At 39.7% G+C, this 20763-nt stretch overlaps 1 protein-coding gene across 1 annotated transcript in view; it reads right to left on the minus strand.

Annotated features, from left to right (window-relative positions):
- Nucleotides 1-20763, minus strand: part of LOC139694122 (homeotic protein spalt-major-like) — a 281763-nt gene that overhangs the window by 2408 nt on the left and 258592 nt on the right. Inside the window, exons 2-7 of the mRNA XM_071592552.1 lie at nucleotides 17318-17776; nucleotides 13097-16933; nucleotides 12133-12266; nucleotides 5732-6026; nucleotides 2468-2613; nucleotides 567-740 (exon numbers count right to left, since the gene is read on the minus strand). Of these exons, the coding sequence (XP_071448653.1) occupies nucleotides 567-740; nucleotides 2468-2613; nucleotides 5732-6026; nucleotides 12133-12266; nucleotides 13097-16933; nucleotides 17318-17776 (5045 nt within the window). The remainder of the gene's footprint in view (nucleotides 1-566; nucleotides 741-2467; nucleotides 2614-5731; nucleotides 6027-12132; nucleotides 12267-13096; nucleotides 16934-17317; nucleotides 17777-20763) is intronic.

Here is a 20763-nt window from a genome sequence, read left to right on the forward strand (position 1 = left end):
TTAGTAATTCTTTGTTAAGTACAGTGTTACAGTTAAAAATATATAGGCCTTTGAGATCACATTTTACAAAGGATATTTCTCTTCATAATGTTTATCATCAGAAGGAATACATAAAATCTCATAGTCAAAAATTGTATCGATTTAGCTTATCATAGGTCTCTAATCTAAAGTTAATTTTCTGGTTAGAACTGTATTATAGATATACCTATGTGTTCATTGCGGTTATTCAATAAACATGGAATTTGCATTACATAAATAAAGATTTTGCCAAGAAAAATGATGTGATTCTACTTTGGGAGTATAGTCGTGAAAACATCTTAGTTAAGCAGTGCTTCTCTCTTTCCATACCTTTAGCAGTACATGCTTGAATCAAATTCTTTGTACAGGCTATATTACATTTCATATCAGAAATAATGATGTTCCTCCAGACTTTTGGTTAGGGGAATAGGTACTTAATAGTAGTTGAGCAGACTAACTTCCTTACTTTAATTTACATGGCAACTCTGCTCTAATGACTACAATAGCATGAAGATTACATAAATTAATGTAAATAATCCATATCCTACCTTTTGCTGCATTCCATTCAGGAAGGGAGCTGGCAGATACGGGTAGAATAGATCAGGTCTCCTCTGGAGAAACTCTGAGTCCTTCGGCGTCATGGGAATGGGAGGGAGATCCAATGACATTCTCCTGCCCCTCCGAGATGCCCCGTTGCTCCACATATGTGTGCCCATGTGCACCTATTCATTGAAAAACAATGAATGATGATTTTCATAATTGTAATTTCACTTTCATTGAGTACCAACAAAGCATCTACCTGAAAACTTGAACTTAAACTCTGAACTGTTATAAGTACAAAGTAGGTAGATTTATGAGTTCTTCAAGTAAATTTTTCCTTTATTATTACACTATACTGAAATAAATTATTCATCTCAATGTAATTCATATTATTATATCATTATGCAGATTTTGAATTAATTTTATAAGATCAAAAATTTTGTGCAAGTGCACTTTGAAATGGTCGAGTTAACCAAATTTGAGGAAATCAGGTTTCCTTGTGATCAAACCTCATTCAGAGGATTTGTAGGATGATGTATGCAAAAGTTAATTAACATTTATAAACTGCTAATGGGACAGTGAAATGATTTTTCCATAAATAACTTAATAAATCGTAAAGAGTAGGATGTGATTGTAAGTGGATGTATATAAATGTGTGTGTGCGTATGTATATATATATATCATTATAAGTAATAAAAGTAATACTACATAACAATGGGTTGAAGGAATTGTTAGTTTCATAGGCCAAGCATTAGTAAAAAGCAGGGCATAATAGCTTTAAAATTTTAGCCTTCTGCAATCCACAAGAACTTGGCCACACATTGGGCACAAGATGACATCAATGAATCTTATATGATTAATTTTTTTCAATGATAGGGTGATAGGGAGTGGAGATTTCATTGATCACTTAACTATCTTTGGTGAAATATTTTCTTTAATAATGCCGGAAAATGTTAATGATACAATGTAATTGACATGACCTCATTTAAATAAATTGTTTAAAATATTTTGTTGGTATTTTGTCTGTAGTTACCGGCTAAAAATTTAGAAACTTTTTATTGACATGCACAGCTGTTAGCTATCTAGTAAATAGTAAAATATTTTGCTGAGGGTTTTATAATGGATTTTACTTAAGCAACAAGCCCATATCATATATTTTATCCAAAATTTAAATAAGAGTTGAAAAAACTGAATCATATTGAGAGGGTACTGAATGTACATTCTTGAGTATGCACACGAGCACCACAACTGAATTCCACATAAATGCACTGAATATATCATTAATATTTTTACTTGTTAAGTACAAGAGTGGTGATCAATTTGAAAACCATCAATGACCCTGTATTTATGAAACATATACTTATTTTTTTGTCAAGCTAATGTGGTTAGCTCTGTTAAGCTTTCATAAGTATTTCTTAAAAAGGGCTTCTTCATTTAAAAAGGATTTTGTTGGCCTATGAAATGAAATTTCTGTATCATGTGAGCCACAGGTAATATTTATGAATAAAATAGTAAAATGTGTTCCCTAAGCATGTTTAAAAAAAATGATTTCATTAAAGAGCCAACTATGCAAAATTCATGACTGATAGGGAAGAATTCTCAGCTTGAAGTATTATTCTTTAGCGACTATTTTCCATTCCATTTCGGTGCATACTTCATCAGTTTATCATTTCTAAACTTGTGAATTTAAATTAATTGAAAAATTTATGGAAAAAAATTACACGCTAACATTTTATGGATCCTGCAAACATTTTGTCATCTTCCACTCCCTACTTCTAAATGGGGACATTGGTTTCTAATCATTGACTTCTTTAGTTATTTTATCAGTGGATTTGACACTGAAACATGGAATCTCTTTATTTTGTATAGTTTTGTTTTTCAAATTCTCATTAACGTTATACATATTTACCTTTAAGTTCCCTTTAGTGGTGAAAGCTTTTTGACAGATTGTGCACTTGAACGGCTTGTCCCCAGTGTGCGTTCGCATGTGAATCTGCAGTGCTGATGATGATGAGAAGTTCTTATTGCAAACGTGGCACAAGTGCTTTGGTAAGCCTGCAAGCACACACACACACACGCATTCATGTATAAGGGAAGATAGAGCGAAAGAGATGGTTGGTTGGAGGTAGGGGTGTTGGGGTGGGCCCAAAGTTTTTTTACTTCTTTTACTGACTTCAAAACTATCTTACCCCAGCCTCATGTCATGAATTACATATGTTCTGATCCCAGACATATATATACATATATAGATTCATAAGAACTATGGCCCTGGGGATTTGGGAAATGCTCATGCTTTCATTAGCCTCAGGATTTTTTAAAAAAGAATTCTGCATAGGGTCTGTACCATGCACACAAATTAAAGGATATTTGAACATCTCCATGCATGTGTTTGTGTACAACCTACCCCTTTACACTTATATAATTTAAATGAATAACATGAAATCTGGAAATTTGTATGGAATCACTTTGAAATGCGTTTATTATAATAACACTTATCAGTGTAACTTGTGCATAAGAAATTATCTTCAGGATCCACCAAACTACCACCATTGTAACCAGTAATGGCAATATTACTCAAGAAGGAAAGTAATAAGGCTTGATGAGAGTTTATTTCCAAAATTGTAATAAGTCGTTAGAACCTTTTGATAAATGATTTCATTCACATGTGTATTACTTTTTGCCTGTTTTGCCTTTGAATTTTCTCCCATTTCCCCTATATATGTACACATAATAGTCTGGAGGCCTGCCACAAATGGCAGGAGGGATACATCCACAACATTGAACAGTACAAAATATTTATTGAACTGCTATTATTTTAATTTTTTCAATATCTCAACTGTTAAGAATATGTATGAATTTTAATTTGGTTTCGGATATATTTTCTCTTAATTTAAGGTAGCTTTCCTCTATAAACAGCTTGAATCATGAAGTACATAGATAAAATCATAGTGAGATAAAATATTCCATAGTTGAAAGGATTTATTCTTCCAGGGTTCAAATAAGTTGATGAACTAATCACATTTATTTTGGTGTAAAACTGTCCAATTTATTTACATATGTGCAAAGCAGCATTTGTAAAAAAACTGTTGCAAGTGATAATTTTAAGAGGGTAATAAGCAGTAGTTACTTTGCTATTGCTTAAGGCAATGGATTCTTGGAGATGCTACTACACATATACTTGAAATATTTCAATATCTAAAAACAAACGAATTATTTTTCAGGAATTTTAAATTAATTATTTTGAGTTATAACTGCATTTTTATGAAAGTAATGGTTGCAGGTTTGATTTAGCAGAATTTATACAGTATTCTTTTTAATTAATCTGTTTACTTCTACTTGATCTCCAGCCATCACTAACAGTGACCGATCCCGTGAAGACAAATATTTTCCCAGTCATTCAATAGTGAAATAAGGATAGTTCCATGAATTATATCATAATTAACTGCTTTGTATGCCTTCAAAATATTTTCTTTCTAACCACATTTTTCTGAATGCCTTCATGCAGAACCACCAAAACCACAACAAGACAATCTGAGCACACGTTGAAATGTTATGGCAAAAGAGGGCAAAGCATAGCAAAATGTTATAACTTTAACAAAGGCTTGGAAGGGGTTACTAAAATGTAGTCGTTAGGTATTTTAAGAACAGTAAATTATATTTTATCACTATACATAATTCAAACCACACACATTAAATAAAAAGCATGTCATCTTTTAAAATATAAGTACTGTTAATTCACTGAGCACATTAAAAACATCTTAAGAAAAAATCATTTCATTCATATTTGTAAATCTGTCAATGATTGGAAATTAAAAATGTTATCCATGTGATGTGGATGAATGTTCAGCTTATGTATCATATGGCATGATACTTATAAATCATTGATACTTATAAATTACTCTGCTTAGAGTTGCCATATGTCCTAATTAATGCAGATGTCCTATTTACCCAAAGAAAAATTATTGCCCCGGAATAATTTTGAAAATAAATACAGTTGTCTGCAATTTTTCCATTTGAAGCAACATCAATAATTTCTTGCAAAGGTATTCATGTTTATTTTAGTTGAATTTGTTACCCTAGTCCTCAAAGTGAAAATAGCATGAAACATATGTTATTTACCTAGACTACATAATTCTTTTTATGCCAATTTTTACAGTGTTATGAGAAATAATATTATCTTCCAACATGATTTTATGGTCATTTTTTAAATAAAATTATCTTTAAAAATTGCCAGTAATCCTTAGCCAGTTATGATACCTTTCTTCAATTTTCAGTGCCTCTTGTACTCATTTGTTATTTAAGTACCTTAATGTCAGCATATCAAAATATGTTTATCGCGTATGTGTTGGTTTCTTTTGAGAGAATTTATAAAATATTCTTTATCCTCTCATAATATTTGTTATTTAACAATGACAACAGATATTTTTGAATGATTAAATTATTTGTGACAATTGTTGGAATCATTTTGCCTTGGTTTAAAACATAAAAATAAAATAAGTGCTTTAAGTCACTGGATTTGGCTTAGTCTTCTACTAGAGATATTGCACTATATATGAGATAGTTACTGGCTATACCATTTTGGCATAAAGGGCCACTTAAGCAGGCATCTCCCCAGAGCATAGGGGATAGGGAATAGTGGTTCAGCCTCTTTGGCTAACCACAATGGAATAAGATTTGTATGATGTAATTTAATTTACAGATTATTTTTCTTCTTTTTATAGGAATGAGAACCAAAAAAATATCACATTTTGACTGCTCAGAAAAATGTGAAATACAGTATAAGACTTAAATTTATTAATCCAAATTAATTGTGGGTAGTACCATATCAATTCATTGCCTAGATATTCATTGCTCTTCTGTACTCATCTCATGAGTACAGAAGCTCTCATTTTTGGTAACTAAGTTTGAGTGTAAAGAAGTATGACCAAATCATAAGTGAATGTTGGCATATTATTCAGGCTGTTAGTCCATGATGTGATTAATTAAGAGTTTATATTTTCACTATTGCGAATTATATTAAAAATATAGTCTTCAATTTCCATGAAATAGGATGCTTTACCACCAGAAAGGATGAAAATATTTTGTTGTACCTCTGATGAAAAACTTGTTTCTCCTTGAGCCAAATATATTCCATTGAAAGTATGAATTTTGAACCGCTGAGTGATATACTTGCCTGGTGGTCTTTTAGGAACTGGCAGTGTTCCTTCACTTTCTGGTGGTCTCTTGATGCTTGAACCATCTAGTGCTACTGGTCCAGGGGTTGTTTTAACCTCACCAATGGAGCCAACATCATCTGGTTGCACACTAGAAGAGATACTGCCATTGCTTCCGCTACCACCATGATGATTTGCATCCTCACTCATAGGTATTCCTTGAGACCCTGTGCTTGGGCTACGGCTGCTGGCTTCAAACAGGTGGGGAGGCATGTCTCTTATTTTATGGGTGAGCATATGCTGCTTCATATTTCCCTAAAGGAAAAACAAACAGTTTGCATGAGAAATTATATTTAACTTCAGACAGCTTATCTATGGAACTGTTAATATATGGTTTTCCTTAAATTCATTTGAGGCCAATCAACTTTTCCTATCTGTGAATTTTCATTGAGTAATGAGTTAATTTAACCAGACATAGAAACAACCTTGTATAGTGACTTTATGATTCAGGGTAATCCAAAGAAACATTAACAAATTACCTAAAGTTTTAGACATTTTATTTCCATTTTGAGATCATTTGTTGGGTGAAAATCTTGTTTCAGGGTGATATACATCAGAATCAGCCTTGTTTTCTCTGTTCTATGGGGTATTTTATGTCACAGTAATCTTAAGTAGCAGGTCAAGAATAATAGTTGAATTATGACAATATCAGAGAGTAGATGTTGAAATCTTCTCCTGTTGGATTTTGATGAGAGGTTTATAAAAATGGTATGCATTTTGAAGGATTATTTTTCACTATTGCTGGATAAAAGATAGTTCACTCTAGAGCACTGTTTCAAGTACAAATAGTCTAAGAGTATGAGAATAATACTTTATTTAATTTCATATACATTACTTAAAATCATGCAAACATTATCTAAGATAACTTCAGAAAGTTTTGCCTTTAGTAGTCAGTAGGCACGTAGCTTATTTGAATAATATGGTGAAATATGATTCAGTTACTTTTCTCTTTACTCAAGCCTTATCTGTATTTCTGGAAGAAGTTTTTGTCGTGGGAAATCAGAATATTTCTAAGGCTAATTAATGGTACTATATTAATTAAGTGCTTATTTTTTGTCACAAATCTGTTATGAAAAAGGGTATCAACTAGAATTTTGAAGTCCCCTCAAAATTATGTTTGAATGATTCTCAAATATTCACATACAGTAGAGTCGTGGTAGTGGTTGGCATCTCATATAAAAAAACCTTTAAATAATTGGTATCAGTCAGTCTTAGTTTTTAACTTGTACTTCATGAATCATTAGGACTTATAAAATCACAGTTTGATGGTAGTTTTAGCACAAATTAATAATATTTTGTGAGAAATAGCTTTATCAGACATCTTTGAACAACGATAAATACAAAACTTGATTACAATACTGTTTTACAATTTGAGGATTCTCAAAATTGCTTAACTCTCTTTTTAAAAAAAATCCCTTTCAAGTGAGCCCCCTTGGGTGCTGAATGCCATTATCACACTCCATTAGTTATTGTGAAAATTTGCTAACTCTGGTTCAGATACTGAAATGGTGAACATTAACCCCTACCATAATTCCTATAATGACTCCCAATTTCTTCTTAATTCTTGCTGACAGTATCACCTTTTTCTATGTATAAATACCATTATATCTACCTAAATCATGTACTCTTTACTGAAATTTAAATATTCTTATTGTTAATTCTCTAACAGTGTTAGTTGATTTTTATTTAAATTTTATCTTTCCATGAATAATTGGTGAAAACAAGCCTCTAACTACCGCAAAAGTAATGCATGTGATTAAAATTAATAAATCATTCCAGTATTCACTATATAATTGCGATTCCACTGACTTAAGCTATATCATGGAGTGTGCATGCCCATTTAGCATTATTATGAGTTAAAATATTCCTTAGAAAAAAGCATATCTTTGAGAATGGAATGATGAGTTCACTTTTTCATTACTCTATTGAAAAAGAACTCTTATTTTTACTGATAATTTGCACAAAAAGTTAACCATTATGAAGCACAAAGTTAGATGATCATAGTATAAAGCAAGCAAGGCCATGCCAGTCTAAAAAAGCTGATTTACTGAGAACTTGTAGCGTAGTTTTTCTGTGATGAGGCTAGAAAGAAGAGAAGATAATGAAGGGAAGTGGCCCCTTACCAACCAAGGGTTCCAGTCAGGGGCGTATCCAACAGGAAGGCCAAGGGGCAGGGGGGGCAACCTTGGCGCTTTCTCGCCTGCCCGCTTGCGCCTTTTAGGCCTTGGTCTTGCGGGTGGAGGCAACTGGCGCTGCAGGTTGCCCCCTCCACTGCCGTTGAAGCCTTGGATACGCCTCTGACATGAGTTGCATACACCATGGTTGGCTTGGGCATTAGGGTTGAGAGGGTCTAGAAGTTCAGTAATTTCCTGAAATCAGCGCAGAACAACACAGGTCGAAAAAATTCTTTCCTCCCCCCAGGCCAAAGACAGATTATATGTACTTATATTTCTGCTAATTTTAACACATTCATTAATGCCCATTTCTTAATACTCTATCCCTTATTTTTTCAGATTTCCCAGTGTACATATATTTTTGTATGCTGATTAAAATAGATTGTGACTTATTATGACTATTTGGCTCTCCCAAAGGCATTAAAACATTTGATTTTGGACTACTAATACTTGTTGATATGGCACATAAAAAAGCATAATTATATTAACATTATATTAAAATTCCTAAGGTATTTAAAAAAGTAGATCTGTTATTAGTTGAAATTTCCTTTCTTGAAATGAAATATTATATTTTAATATATGGAGCTTTACATTTTTAATGAACACTGAAATGGGGAAGAGCAAAATATTTTTATGATTCCATTTCTCTCATCTTTCAAGCGGGTTTTGGTTATATTTTCAGTTTCTCATATAGCATTGATTTTGTACAATGAACTGAAATTGACTTTATCACACATATCAACCCGAAGGTTAGTTTGATCAGTGAGGGTAGTGCTTACCTAGTAATAAGCCCTATGGCCTGGGATATCAGGTTAGGTGGGTCAGTTCCCTGTGATTTCCTAGAAAGATCTGGTTCCCAAAAAATTGCAGCTTGGGCAAAGCTGAGTGTACCCATAGGCACCTATAGAAATTGTGCCCATGCCCCCCGGTCAGTAGCCCAGCATTTTACCCACTAAATTAGCATGTCCCCCTTATGATACGAACATCAGTAATAATTCTAACACATGGTCTTTTGTTTCATAAGTTCAAATAAGCATGAGGAAGTTCACTACTCATTAGGCTCAGGTAACTATCTTTCTTTTAGTTGGGTTACAGTTAAACTGAGAGTTAAATGTGAGAATTTTTGGAGATTAACCAGTGTTCCTTACATTATGGTACATACGTGCAATATGTGGGCAGACATAAAATGGTTTAATAAAAGATTTTTCTAATTAAAAACTTTAAAAAAATTTCTTAATATTTTAAAATTTATATGCTGGTACATCAATGCTTTTTACTTGAATATGAAAGAAATTTTAGATGTATCAGGAAAGTTGAGTGAAAATGCGACAATTTCTGTTTCACTCAGGTGTGAATAACATTGTTATTAAATAGTACATACCTGTACATCAGACTCATTATAAATGCGAGTCAATGAAAATGTATGCAGAGGAAAAATGGTCTTAATATGATTTTAGCTTGACTTATTTATTTTTCATCAGTAGATTTTTTATCTATGGTACATGCCAAGCGTCTTATTTTCCTTTTTCTAACATCATTTTAATCCAGTTTCACTCCCAGAGAAAACGTAAGAAAGTTCGTTTGCATGGGAATGGAGGCAAAATCATTTTCTGAAACATGTTGCATGCCATCTTGCGCAAAATCCAGTTATTTGACTCAATATCTCATGACAATGCATCCTCAACAGTTGTGGATTTAGTTTTAAGAAAGAGAGAGGGGGAGGAAAAAAGAATCGAAGGTGGGAGGACCCAGGAGGGGGTGGCGAAAGAATGGCAGCGGGGTGAGGATGGTTGAGGAGGGGAGGAAAGTGGAAGAGCGGAGGGTGGGCAGAGAAACGGTGGAGGGGACGAAAACTCCTGCTAAAATAAGCAGTATCAGACGACGGTCTAGCCGAGGTTTGGGTCAGCTCCAACGACGGCTAATTTTGAGATAGGGGGGAGGGGGAGTAGTGTGTATGTCTGTTTGTGGGGGAGGGGTGGATGGGGAAGTCGGTGGAGGAAGAGTGGTAAGGGAATGGGAGTGGGTAGGCGAGGAAAGGGGAGTAGGGGTGCAAATGGAGATGGTAGAATAGGGCGGAGTGGGGTGGGTATGGAGGTGGCCGTTGGTGGAGGGCGTAGCCAGTGCCATCTACTCCCCCACACCGACGCCAAAAAGATTTAAGACGTTTTACAAGACAACAAAATGCGTCGCCGTTGAAGCAAATGCACGCCCCCCTTTTACCTTGCACTGCTCCTTCTCCTCCCACAATCAACTATCCCCCTTCTCTTTCTCTCTCTCCACCTCTTTCCTTCTTCCCCTCACGCCCCTATCCCTCGTAGGCATTTGGCATTGCTCAGGCCGGCGCAAACACACAGGGATGGGACATCAGTCAACTTCTCCCGACTGCCTCTCGCCGTTGTTCCCTCCCTGTGTTCTCTGCCTCCTTGGTGACCCTCATTTCTCGTGACAATAAAAATTCCATGAATACTTTCATTTTTGAGAGGCATTTTATGAGAGTTGTGATTTACAGGCGGAGTAAAGTGTCCTACACCTGCGTTTGTGGGCCCATTTGCATAAAAACATATGTTTTTGGATTAAAATAACAGTCTTTACTGATGAGAATTCAAAGGACCCATAATGAGATAGTTAAAATTAGCATTCAGCATTCCATGACCAATGCTTTGTTGGGCATTTTTATTCATAGAAAGAAAATAGACTGATGTGCGTTATAAATGAAAGTTAAGATATGGGTCGGCGTATTTCAATGGCTCTTTTCAATATCTAAATTTTTCGTTAACTTGGATCATTTGCAAGTCATCTTACTGAGGTAAATATCTTTTAATTATTCTCAGCGATGTTACCTTGTCATTATTAGGAAGTTATGTCATTATGAGATGTTTAACCCAGGTTTTCATAAAATAACAATCATGTGGATATCAATTCGAAGCTTATCAATGACATTACCCACTAGCCCAGGTTTCCTACGAGAGTAATTTCGTTGGTGGGTTTAGCTCTGCTCACAGAAGTCGAACATCATTAGAAGTTTCAGTAGATTGAAAGATAAACTGCAGATAACGAGAGTTTTGCTATCAAGTTTGGCTATCGTTTCTTATAATACATAGATTGCTTAAAAATGAATATGTTATCTTGCAATCAATATCTGATCTTATATGGAAGACGAATATGGCTATTTTCAGTACATACTACGAGTCGACTCAGGCGTTATTAGTGAAGAATTGGTTAATCCTTGATGGAATCCTTTCAATCTTTTTGTGTAATGATGTTCAGTTAATGAGTGGACGAAAATGTTAAAAGTAATTAGTAAATCACTGATTGGAATTATTACTAGCACCATCATCACCATTTTAGATTTTTATTTCAAAATTTTGATTTAATTAGTTCCCGTTTCGAATTAATAATTTTTTTATGGCCTTTTTTAAGGTCACATGCCAAAGCAAGTTCGAATTAAAAAATTTCTTTGGAGTGAAAAAAACTAGATAAGTAGGTACGCAAGCAGTTACAGTGGAACCTCTAAGAACAGACACTCTCACCTCCACATGTAGTACAGGAAATATTTCCCCGATCTGAGCCCCTTAGAAACGCAAACATTCCCTCACTAATGTTCACTCTCAACAGCGGCCACGGCCAGCCGTTTTCTACGCTCCCAATCCCCAGTATCACCCAGTAGCGCCCACTCGGTGGAAAATGGAGTTGACCTAACGAATGAAAACGATTAGAAATCTACGATGAAAATGAAGAAAACGAACCAAGAAGGAACTTATTGACGAAGGTAGTGAAGAAATTCTTCAAGTCTTTTGAAGGCGTCGTAAAATTAATGCTTGAAATAGAAGTATTCGTACAGAATGATGAAGATACGTACAGCCTCATACTTTTAAGGAAATTAACAATTGATTTACAATTCCGTTAAAATGGTTAATGGTAGAATGGCACACAAATGAATATTTTAAAGATGCATTATTTATATGTACATTTACGTATCTGTCTATATAGCAGTACCTTCATATGTACATTGGTATTAAACTAATTACGTGCATTCCCACATTTATTTTGCGAAACTACTGCTCCTCCCACTAGCGAGAACCTCCCTATAACGGTCACTTTTTCATTCCCCCTGGTGGTCGTTGTAGGGAGGTTCCACTGTACATTTGTATAATTCGGGAGTGGTTAAGATCACATTGTGGACTCACCTTGGTCGAGAAGCCTCTATCGCATATGCTACACTTGAAAGGACGCTCCTTAGTGTGACTCCTGTAGTGGATTTCCAGGGCTGAGTTGCAGGCAAACGTCTTGTAGCAGATATTACACGTTGTGTTCCCCCGTCCTGCAAATAAAGATGAAGAAAACCGTTGCAGAGGCCGCACATTAGTTTTCGAATTGTTTATATGCGTAAAAAATCTTGTATGATAAGATCTGATTGGTATTCCTGCAAAACATGCAAATGCACTTCACTTTCCTTTATTAACTTATGAATGGATCAGTGACACAATAATAGATAGATGGATAAGCATCTTTATTCGGGCGAAATTGGAACCATAAGGTAACTTCTTCCATTTAACCCTATGGAATGAATACTCTCACGACTCTATGAAGTTCACGCCAACCCACTCTCGGGCGCATTTCACTGAAACCTGATGACCCTAATTTTCTCTCAATTAAGCAACAATTCATACTGGGTAATTTTTTTTTAGTTTTTGACGATATAATTTGTTCTAGTGATAATATTGTTCTACATTTCGAATATCTAAAGTCGAGGGTTACTGACATGTATACATTGGAAGACTTACAAATATGTAGGAAGGCTAAACTTCAGTATTTACATTCAGAAAAGTGTATCTATGACGCATTGGTGAATATTTCAAAAATAGCCTAAAATGCGTTTTATTTCTACAGACAAGTGTTTTAGTTTCATCAAAAAAGAAGCTGCTAATTTAATATTATTATCGAAGCATTACTATTCACGTAGCAATTGTTAAAATGTTCTCAAATTCATAGGCAGATTATTTTTCTGGCATATTCCATTTTTCGATTGAAGGGAAAAGTTACGGTGAAATAGAGTAAAAATCGTTTTGATAGCATTAAAGAAACCATGTATGCCTAGGTCGGAAATCTAGAGTTGAATTAAGCCCTAGGATAGCATAGTGCAGAACTTACCTCCAGGGCCAACAGATAAAGCCATTGGACTGAAAGCGGTGGATGTGAGCACCGAAGATGTTAATGAAGAGAGGGCAGATGTCATAAGAGGAGATCCGGATGATGGCGGCATGAGGCCAAAAGCCGAAAAAACTGGAGGATGGTGAGGGCCGCCGCTTATTCCACTCAACGGGCCAACATTTCCTCCGCCACCTCCGCCAGGCCCACTTGTGTTCCCGCTTCCTCCTCCACTTCCTCTTGGCGTGAGGTCCAGTGCTCCAAGTGAATTGGATTCCGATACGGCTGGGCTTACTCGTGATGGGCCATGGAAAGGGCTCCCAGTCCTTCCCGGACTCCCAATGGAACCGGGTGACCTATCTCCCCGGGGGCCCCCCGCAGTCGTGTCATGATGGTTGGCGGCGGCCGCAGCGGCAGCAGCTGCGGCCATTGTCGTTATGGTACGCACTTGGTTTTCCAAGGCGGCCAAAGATGTGGAAAAGGACGTTACGCCAGAAACAGGCGGTAGGGATGCGGGAAGAAGTACATGTTGGGAATGAAGTGCTAGCGGAGTACCCTGCCTCATAAAAGAAGGTTGCTGCAACTGGAGAGGAGTAGTTGCCGCCGCGGCGGACTGAGGGCGGATTTCTTCGGTGTCTTCGTGCCAAGTATGCTTTCTATCCTCCTCCTTCACCTCTCTTTCCACAACACCCTCTTCACTCGCTCTACTCTCGTCTTCGTCGCCCACATCGTCTTCCGCAGCCATCTGGGAGCCTTCTCCTAATTCATCATCGTCTTCAGGACCATCTTGCCTCCTTTGGCTTTCCTCCTTTTCTTCCATGTCTTCGGATCCCGTTTCCGGTTTGGGAGAGGACCTGGATGGAGGCGTAGGTGGTGGATGTAGTGAAAGGTGGGGGGGCGGAGGTGGTGGATGCAGTGGGGATAGGCCGGCGAAAGGATGATGCTGGAGGTGAGGAGGGGGTGGCGTCTGTCGGAGGAATGACGAGGCGAAGGCAGCGGCCCCCGGGTGAGATCCGATACTGGGAGGAGGTGGTGGAATGGGAGACGGGGAGAAGTCTTTGACTTCTGCTGCCCTTATCTGGTCCGGAGTGAGATCTGTTGGCTCGCCTGTGTGAAGGCGAATGTGCTGCTGGAGTACCAACGAGTTTGTAAATCTGCGATGGCACACCGGGCACTGGTGTAACAAACGGGTTGGAGGTTTGGCACGATGAACTCCCATATGTGTCTTCAAATTGCCTTTCGTCGTGAAGGCTCGCCCGCATATTTTGCAGCGGAAGGGTCTTTCTCCAGTGTGAGTTCGATAGTGCATCTGCAGCGCGCTTTTGCACGATAGCACTCTGTGGCAGATGACGCACTGATTAGGGTCCGTAAGCTTGTGTTCTATGTTGTCCACTAGTTGCTGCAGTTTGGACGTTTCGGATGTCTTAGTCACCTCTATGAGACTCTCCCAGGAATTATCGTTACTTCCAGGGCGGGGGAGTAAGGAAGTGTATATTGCGGGGTCTTTAGCTGGGTCAACGTCACCCATCAAATGTGGCATCCCGACCCCCGAATGGTGCATAAGAGTAGGAGATGTGGAAGCGGCACGACCTCCAAGACTACTCGAACTTCCCAAAGGGAAAGGTAAGGAAGCGGGCAGACGTTGAACGCTGTCTCCTGAACTTGCTCGTTCGACAACTGATTTCGACAAGTTCTCCGGTTGATCTTGCATGCTGTCTCCGTCTCCATCGACGCCGGGTGTACTACGACTTCCACTATGCCCACCTTCTCTACTACCCCTCTCATCTTGACAATCTTCATCATCTCCATCCATGGGCATTACTCCGTCATCGTCATCACCCATATCTTCGCCGCTATATTTACTGTCTAAGCTGAGATCACCACCGTATACTCCTCCAGGAGATGGATATCTTTCCGCTTCTGAATCAGGTTCAGTTTTGGGACTTGAACGCGCTCCTTCCTCGCCAGCACTCCTGCCCATTCGTTCTTCTTGATCATCTCCGTCATCTTCCTCTCGGACTGTAGCGTCTCTTGTTGCAATATCTCCTTCATTCGCGCTTTCCGAATCATCACTTGGTTCTTTTTTGCACGCACCAGGGTGTATCCCACTGCCTGCCGAATGTGGAGGAGGCGTGGGTTGCTGCTGAGGCTTACTCAAGTTCTCAGGGGTGTCTTGCTGGGTCTGTGGTGGCGGTGGCGGCGCCTGTGGGGGGAGTGCAGTAACGTTTGGTGGGGGCGGAGGCATGTGCGGTCCTCCGAACATAGGGAGATGATGAGGGAGCGAAGTGTGCGGTGGCAAGTGCGGGTGAGAGCTGGGCTGCTTGGTAGCTTGCAGGTGCTGTTGCACGAGATCATGCCTAAACAAGGCTGATGAAGTCGTGGGTGGGGGCGGAGGGGGTGGCGGGGGCTGGTTAGGTGGAGGTTGGAAGGTTGCGGAAGTGAATGGGTTGATGTGGTGTGGGTGCATTGAATGTGGCGGCGGGGGAGGCGGAGGAGGTGGTCCCAGTTGAGCTAGTAGGGGAGGATGGAACTTATCCAAATGTTCCGGCACAGGATTTGGATTCATCTTAATATGGGGGAATTTGGCGGTGTGTCGCTGAAAGTGCACCTTAAGATTTCCCTTAGTGGTGAATCGACTACCGCAAACATTGCACTTGAACGGACGCTCGCCCGTGTGGGAGCGAATGTGTATTTGAAGGGCTGAATCGCTCCCAAATACCTTCCCACAGTAACGACAACGGTGTTTGAAGAAGGGCTCGCTTCTCGGAGAGAGACCGCCGGACGGTTTTCCGCTCCCTCCCTTACGACCAGATGCGGAGGCAAGCTCATCTGCCAATCCGTGGCCTAGAAGACCTTGGCTTGCGTTATCCAAGACTTCTTCCGCTCTCCTTTGAAGCATTTCTAGGGTGTTTGGCTCCGTGGGCGGCGGTGGTGGGTCGGAATTGGTAATGATAGTAGATGCAAGTATGGAGGCTGCGGTTTGCTGGGCAGTCTGGCTCGAACTTGCCCCTCCCTGGGCTAAGGAGAGGGCTGCGGACGTAATTGGCGGTCTAGGTGGCAATGGAGCTCCAGTAGCTGGTAAAGGAGTGTGTGCCATTGTTGCTAGGGACGAAGATGGTGCACTTGCCGATGAGGGTCCGGATGTTGTGGGTGCGGTCGCTGGTAACCGTTGGCTACCAAGGAGGAGGGAGGAGTGTGGAAGCTGGTGAGAAAGGAGAGGGGTATGGGTATAATGTTGCATCATACTTTTGGTAGTTGCTGATGGGGAGGAAACGCTTCCGAAATGCCTCTGCAAGAGCTGCTGTGCTTGTGACGGGGGTGGGTGGGGTGGCGGTGGTGGAGTGGTGCGCTTGGAAGCCGATGATACGGCAGCAGATGGAGAAGACTCATCTGATGAGGATGGCGAAGATACCGCACGGGCAAGAGATGTGGGGCTCCTCCTTCCACTATCTATCTCCTCCGGACCGGGAGAATCTCCTTCGGTTCCCCCCCGTCCACTTCCCCCCTCACCGCCTTCATCCCTTTCATCTTCACGTCCTCCATCTTCACCTTCTTCTCCATTTTCTTTATCTTGGGGATTGCACCTCGTGATCTGCAACTGCTGTTGGAGTTGCTGAATTAGTTGCAGCTGCAACATTTGCTGGTGTTGGAGTGTGTACAATGTAGATTGCAAGACTGCTAATTCCTGAATTGCAGCGGCAGCTTTTTCCGGATTTGCACCTCCTGGAGTTCCAGGAGCGGCACCTCCAGAAGCCGCTAAAGCAGACGCTGCAAACTGGGCGACAGCGACTTTTGTGTTCTGCAAGGCTTCAAGAGTCACGTTTGTTGCTGGTAATGACAATCCAGGTATTCCCATTTGAGTAAGCAAACCGGCAATGGCCGGACTTAGGTTTGCCGTTGCTGCAGCTGCCGCAGCTGCTGCAGCTGGTGAATTCAAGGGAGCGCTATCGGACTTGCCGGAAGAGGAGTCAGGGGACACAGCTCCTTGTTGGAATTGGAAAAGTGGTGCTAGAAGAGCTGCTCTGTCCGCGGTGGCCGGGAACTGCAGTGGGAAAGCCGGGTGTACGAGCCCGGCTTGTACAGGGTCTACGACGTCTTTTAGGGATACTGCTTTCCTGGGCTTTCTGCTTCGTTCTTTTCTCCTGTTAAGTATCTGCGTGTGAACTGCTTGACTGTCATCTCTTTGGCCTTCGCTCATAGGAGCTTCCCTGTCTTCATCATCCCCTTCGCCTTTGTCGAGATCTTCGTTATTGTTGTTATCAGCATCTTCTAGTCTCCGACGCACGGAGTGGTGCTTGCCCATTGCTTCATCCTCGCCTTCCATGTCGTCGTCGTCTTCTGCTCTGTCGTCCAAAGGTCTGGGGATGTCTTCATCGGCGTCCATCGCCTCAGACACTTCATCCCTGTCTCCTTCCTCGTCGTACGCCTCCCCTTCTCCACTCTCACCTCTGGCCCCATCGGAGTCCGCCGGATCTCTCCCTACCCGCTCCAAACATTCGTCGTCGTCGGCGTCCGCGGAGATGGGCGAAGAAGCCTCCCGGCATTGCTGCCGATGCTCAAGTAAATCTTCTTGGGTGGAAGAATCGCGACCGCACCGCCTGCAGGTTAGGTCATCTCCTCCAGCTCCGGATACACCGCTGCCACCAGCTACGTCGTCCTCGGAGCATGAACCCGATACTTCTTCTGTAATAAAAGAATAGAAATTTTAATCTACATATATTGACAAGCATTTGAGCAAGCATGCCCAAAGCAAGACAAGATTTTATATTTAGGTAGCATTTAAATACCGTGTTGACCATCTACCTGTTTAAAATATTTTTGGAAACAAGTTTTTCTCCGCATAATTTTACGTCGTTATATGATCAACTTATCTTCGACAAAACTCTTCAACTCTTGAAATAATTGACCAGAATCAATTCTCAGTGCGTGCAGCCGAGTTAGAATTGAAAAGAATTTAATGAATGTCTTATTTCACGATTCACATGGTAATTAGACGGCTACAATGTTAAAATAATGGTCAATTGGAGTTGGAGCGATATTGGAGTTGAAATCTTAGTGAAAGTAGCTGGTGTCCATTTTTTCAGGGAGGGAATAATTAAAGCATCGTTAAAAATTGAATTCAGTTATATATCACTGCTAGGAGGAATATTATATGTATATATATGTATATATATGTATATATATATATATATATATATATATATATATATATATATATATAATGGGCTGACACAATATAACACAAATAGAAAAGAATAGCAACATTTAAAAGAACACTCACACGGTAAATTGTTCGAGCTTTCGGCTCTCTCAGAAGCCTTCTTCAAGTGAGTCTCACTTGAAGAAGGCCTCTGAGAGGGCCGAAAGCTCGAACAATATACCGTGTGAGTGTTCTTTTAAATGTTGCTATTCTTTTCTATTTGTGTTATATTGTGTCAGCCCATTATTGTGCTGCTCGTGTGAGTTTTTCCGTACTATCGTTATATATAAAATGAAGGCTGTAGAATAGGGAATTCGGGTGTTTTAAAAAGGAGCTTACTGTTGTATCGGTTCAGTCAGTCCCGTCACTCAAAAACAAATACATGACCTCAACCACGGCCATGCGTCGAAACGCTTCAGCTTCACCTAGAGCCGCCCAAGGATTTCTTCTAGTGCATGGGTATCCTGTTGGGTGACTGGCCTGGTGGAGCGTAGCTTCTTCCAGCTCACTTTACGAGACTACTCTTCGACCTTACCGCGCGAACACTGCCTTTCTCGTCTTCTCTGCAGATAATTCACCCAAGCTCTGATCGTAGCTTTATCGTCGTCAAATATAGCGTCAGTCATTCAAGGCCACAAGAGTTATATTAAAAGTAAATCATAGTTTGTAAAATTTCATTACGTAATGGAAAAAAAGATATGACGAGAGGGGTAGAAGGAGAAGATATCACCATCAATCGACCACCTGTAAGAATCTTGAAAATTCACGGGCAGAGTCAACAGCACATTTTTTCTTATCGTAAATATGATATCTGCCAAGAAACTTATGTCTTTGCATCGGATTGGTTGCATCACAAGAATGCTTCATTTTCATTCGATCCCGTGATTTCTCAAATTTACTATTTCCTCCTACAATTTAATACTTCTTTATGTATGCCAATATGACTTGATCCCGCGCTAAAGTAAAAAGAGGAGTAAAAGGCGAGAAGTAATTAACGTCTATAGAAAAGGGAATAGGAGAGAAATATCTTAATGATAAAAATTCTGTTATTCCGAAATATCGTAATTACGCGTATTTCTACTGTGCCCACAGGTATTGAATGTCGAGAATATTGAAAAATAAAGGTGCAACCTTACAAATTTAAAGATTTTAACGGACATTTATTATACTAATTAGAGCTCAAGTAACATGGGTTTCCCAGAAAGTTCTTATCATAAGTTTCGTTGTCACCTCTACCCTTTTAGTTTATTATAATGCTTTGTCTAGGATTGTAATAAGAGTAACGCCATCGTGTGATGGCATAAACAAAAATATTTGACCACAGTGACAAATATACGTCTTTAGTTTTTTAGAAGTAGAAACAGCTGTTTAGTTACTAGTATGAATTAATCGTCTTACGGCAAAGACCTACCCAAAAGTCGGAAAATTTCGGAAGTTGAATTGAAGAGCATCAACGACAAAAATGCTCTTAATATTTTCCAGCATCCTTCTAATGGAGCATTCATCGCCTTTGATAGAAGGTTTTACCATTTATATTTTGACAAATGACACGAAACGTCTTCCTCCAACATTTATGACACCCATTTAAATGCCTCCTTTCATTCAACATATTCCATCTGGCGAAGGGGATCTTTTCAGATGAATCAGGACCCGCACGACCTTTCGGCAGCAGTTGCTATGCTGCGCAAGAAAGCACCAAAAATCTTCAGATTCCAGAAAGCCGGAAATGTTCGGCGAGGGATACAGGGAAACTGTAGATGGAAGAGGGTCTCACGCAGAGCACGGAATAAGGGAGTTTGGGGGAATCCCCTGGCACGTGGTTAAGCCCTTTTTCTTGGCGCGAGGGGAGCCGGATGGTGATTCTCTTCGGGAGTTTTCCTCAAGGAATGGGGAGAAAGGAGGGAGGAAGGGAAGAGGGGAAAAGATACGAGTGTTCCGAGGTGATCAGAAGGGCGAGAAGCTATAGCTTGGCGCGTGCGTCTCAACTTCAAATGGTGAGAGGTGAGCTGCTCGCAAGAGGTCGCGTAGCGGGGAAGCTTTGAAACGGTTTGAAGGAAAGGAATTTTTCCGAGAGGGTAGGAAAACAAGGGATTGAGTGGTTTTTCACTTTGGTTTCTTCAACTTATGTTGCAACTGTGCTCCATCAATAAGCCCCTTTGACTCCTCTTCGCATACTATTCATCATTCATCCTTCCCTCGTCATGCGCTCTCGAAAGAAAAAAAAATGTTTCTTGCATTTAATGCATTTTCTTAGAAATATGGCCTCCCTGAAAGATATTAATGTTCTTTTGAAGACGTAGATTTACTATAAGCGATGCGGGATATGAAATCATTTGTGCATTTAATGATTCAATAATTACCCGTTCTATTTTACAGGCTAGCATATTTTCGATTAAAATTAGCACAGTAAACATCAGGATATAATGAATCAAGTCCTTAATTAGATTTTAGATCTCTAAATGTCATCGTT

Source organism: Hetaerina americana, unplaced genomic scaffold (genome assembly GCF_022747635.1).
Source record: "Hetaerina americana unplaced genomic scaffold, ioHetAmer1.1.p SCAF_5, whole genome shotgun sequence".
Lineage (NCBI taxonomy): Eukaryota > Metazoa > Arthropoda > Insecta > Odonata > Calopterygidae > Hetaerina > Hetaerina americana.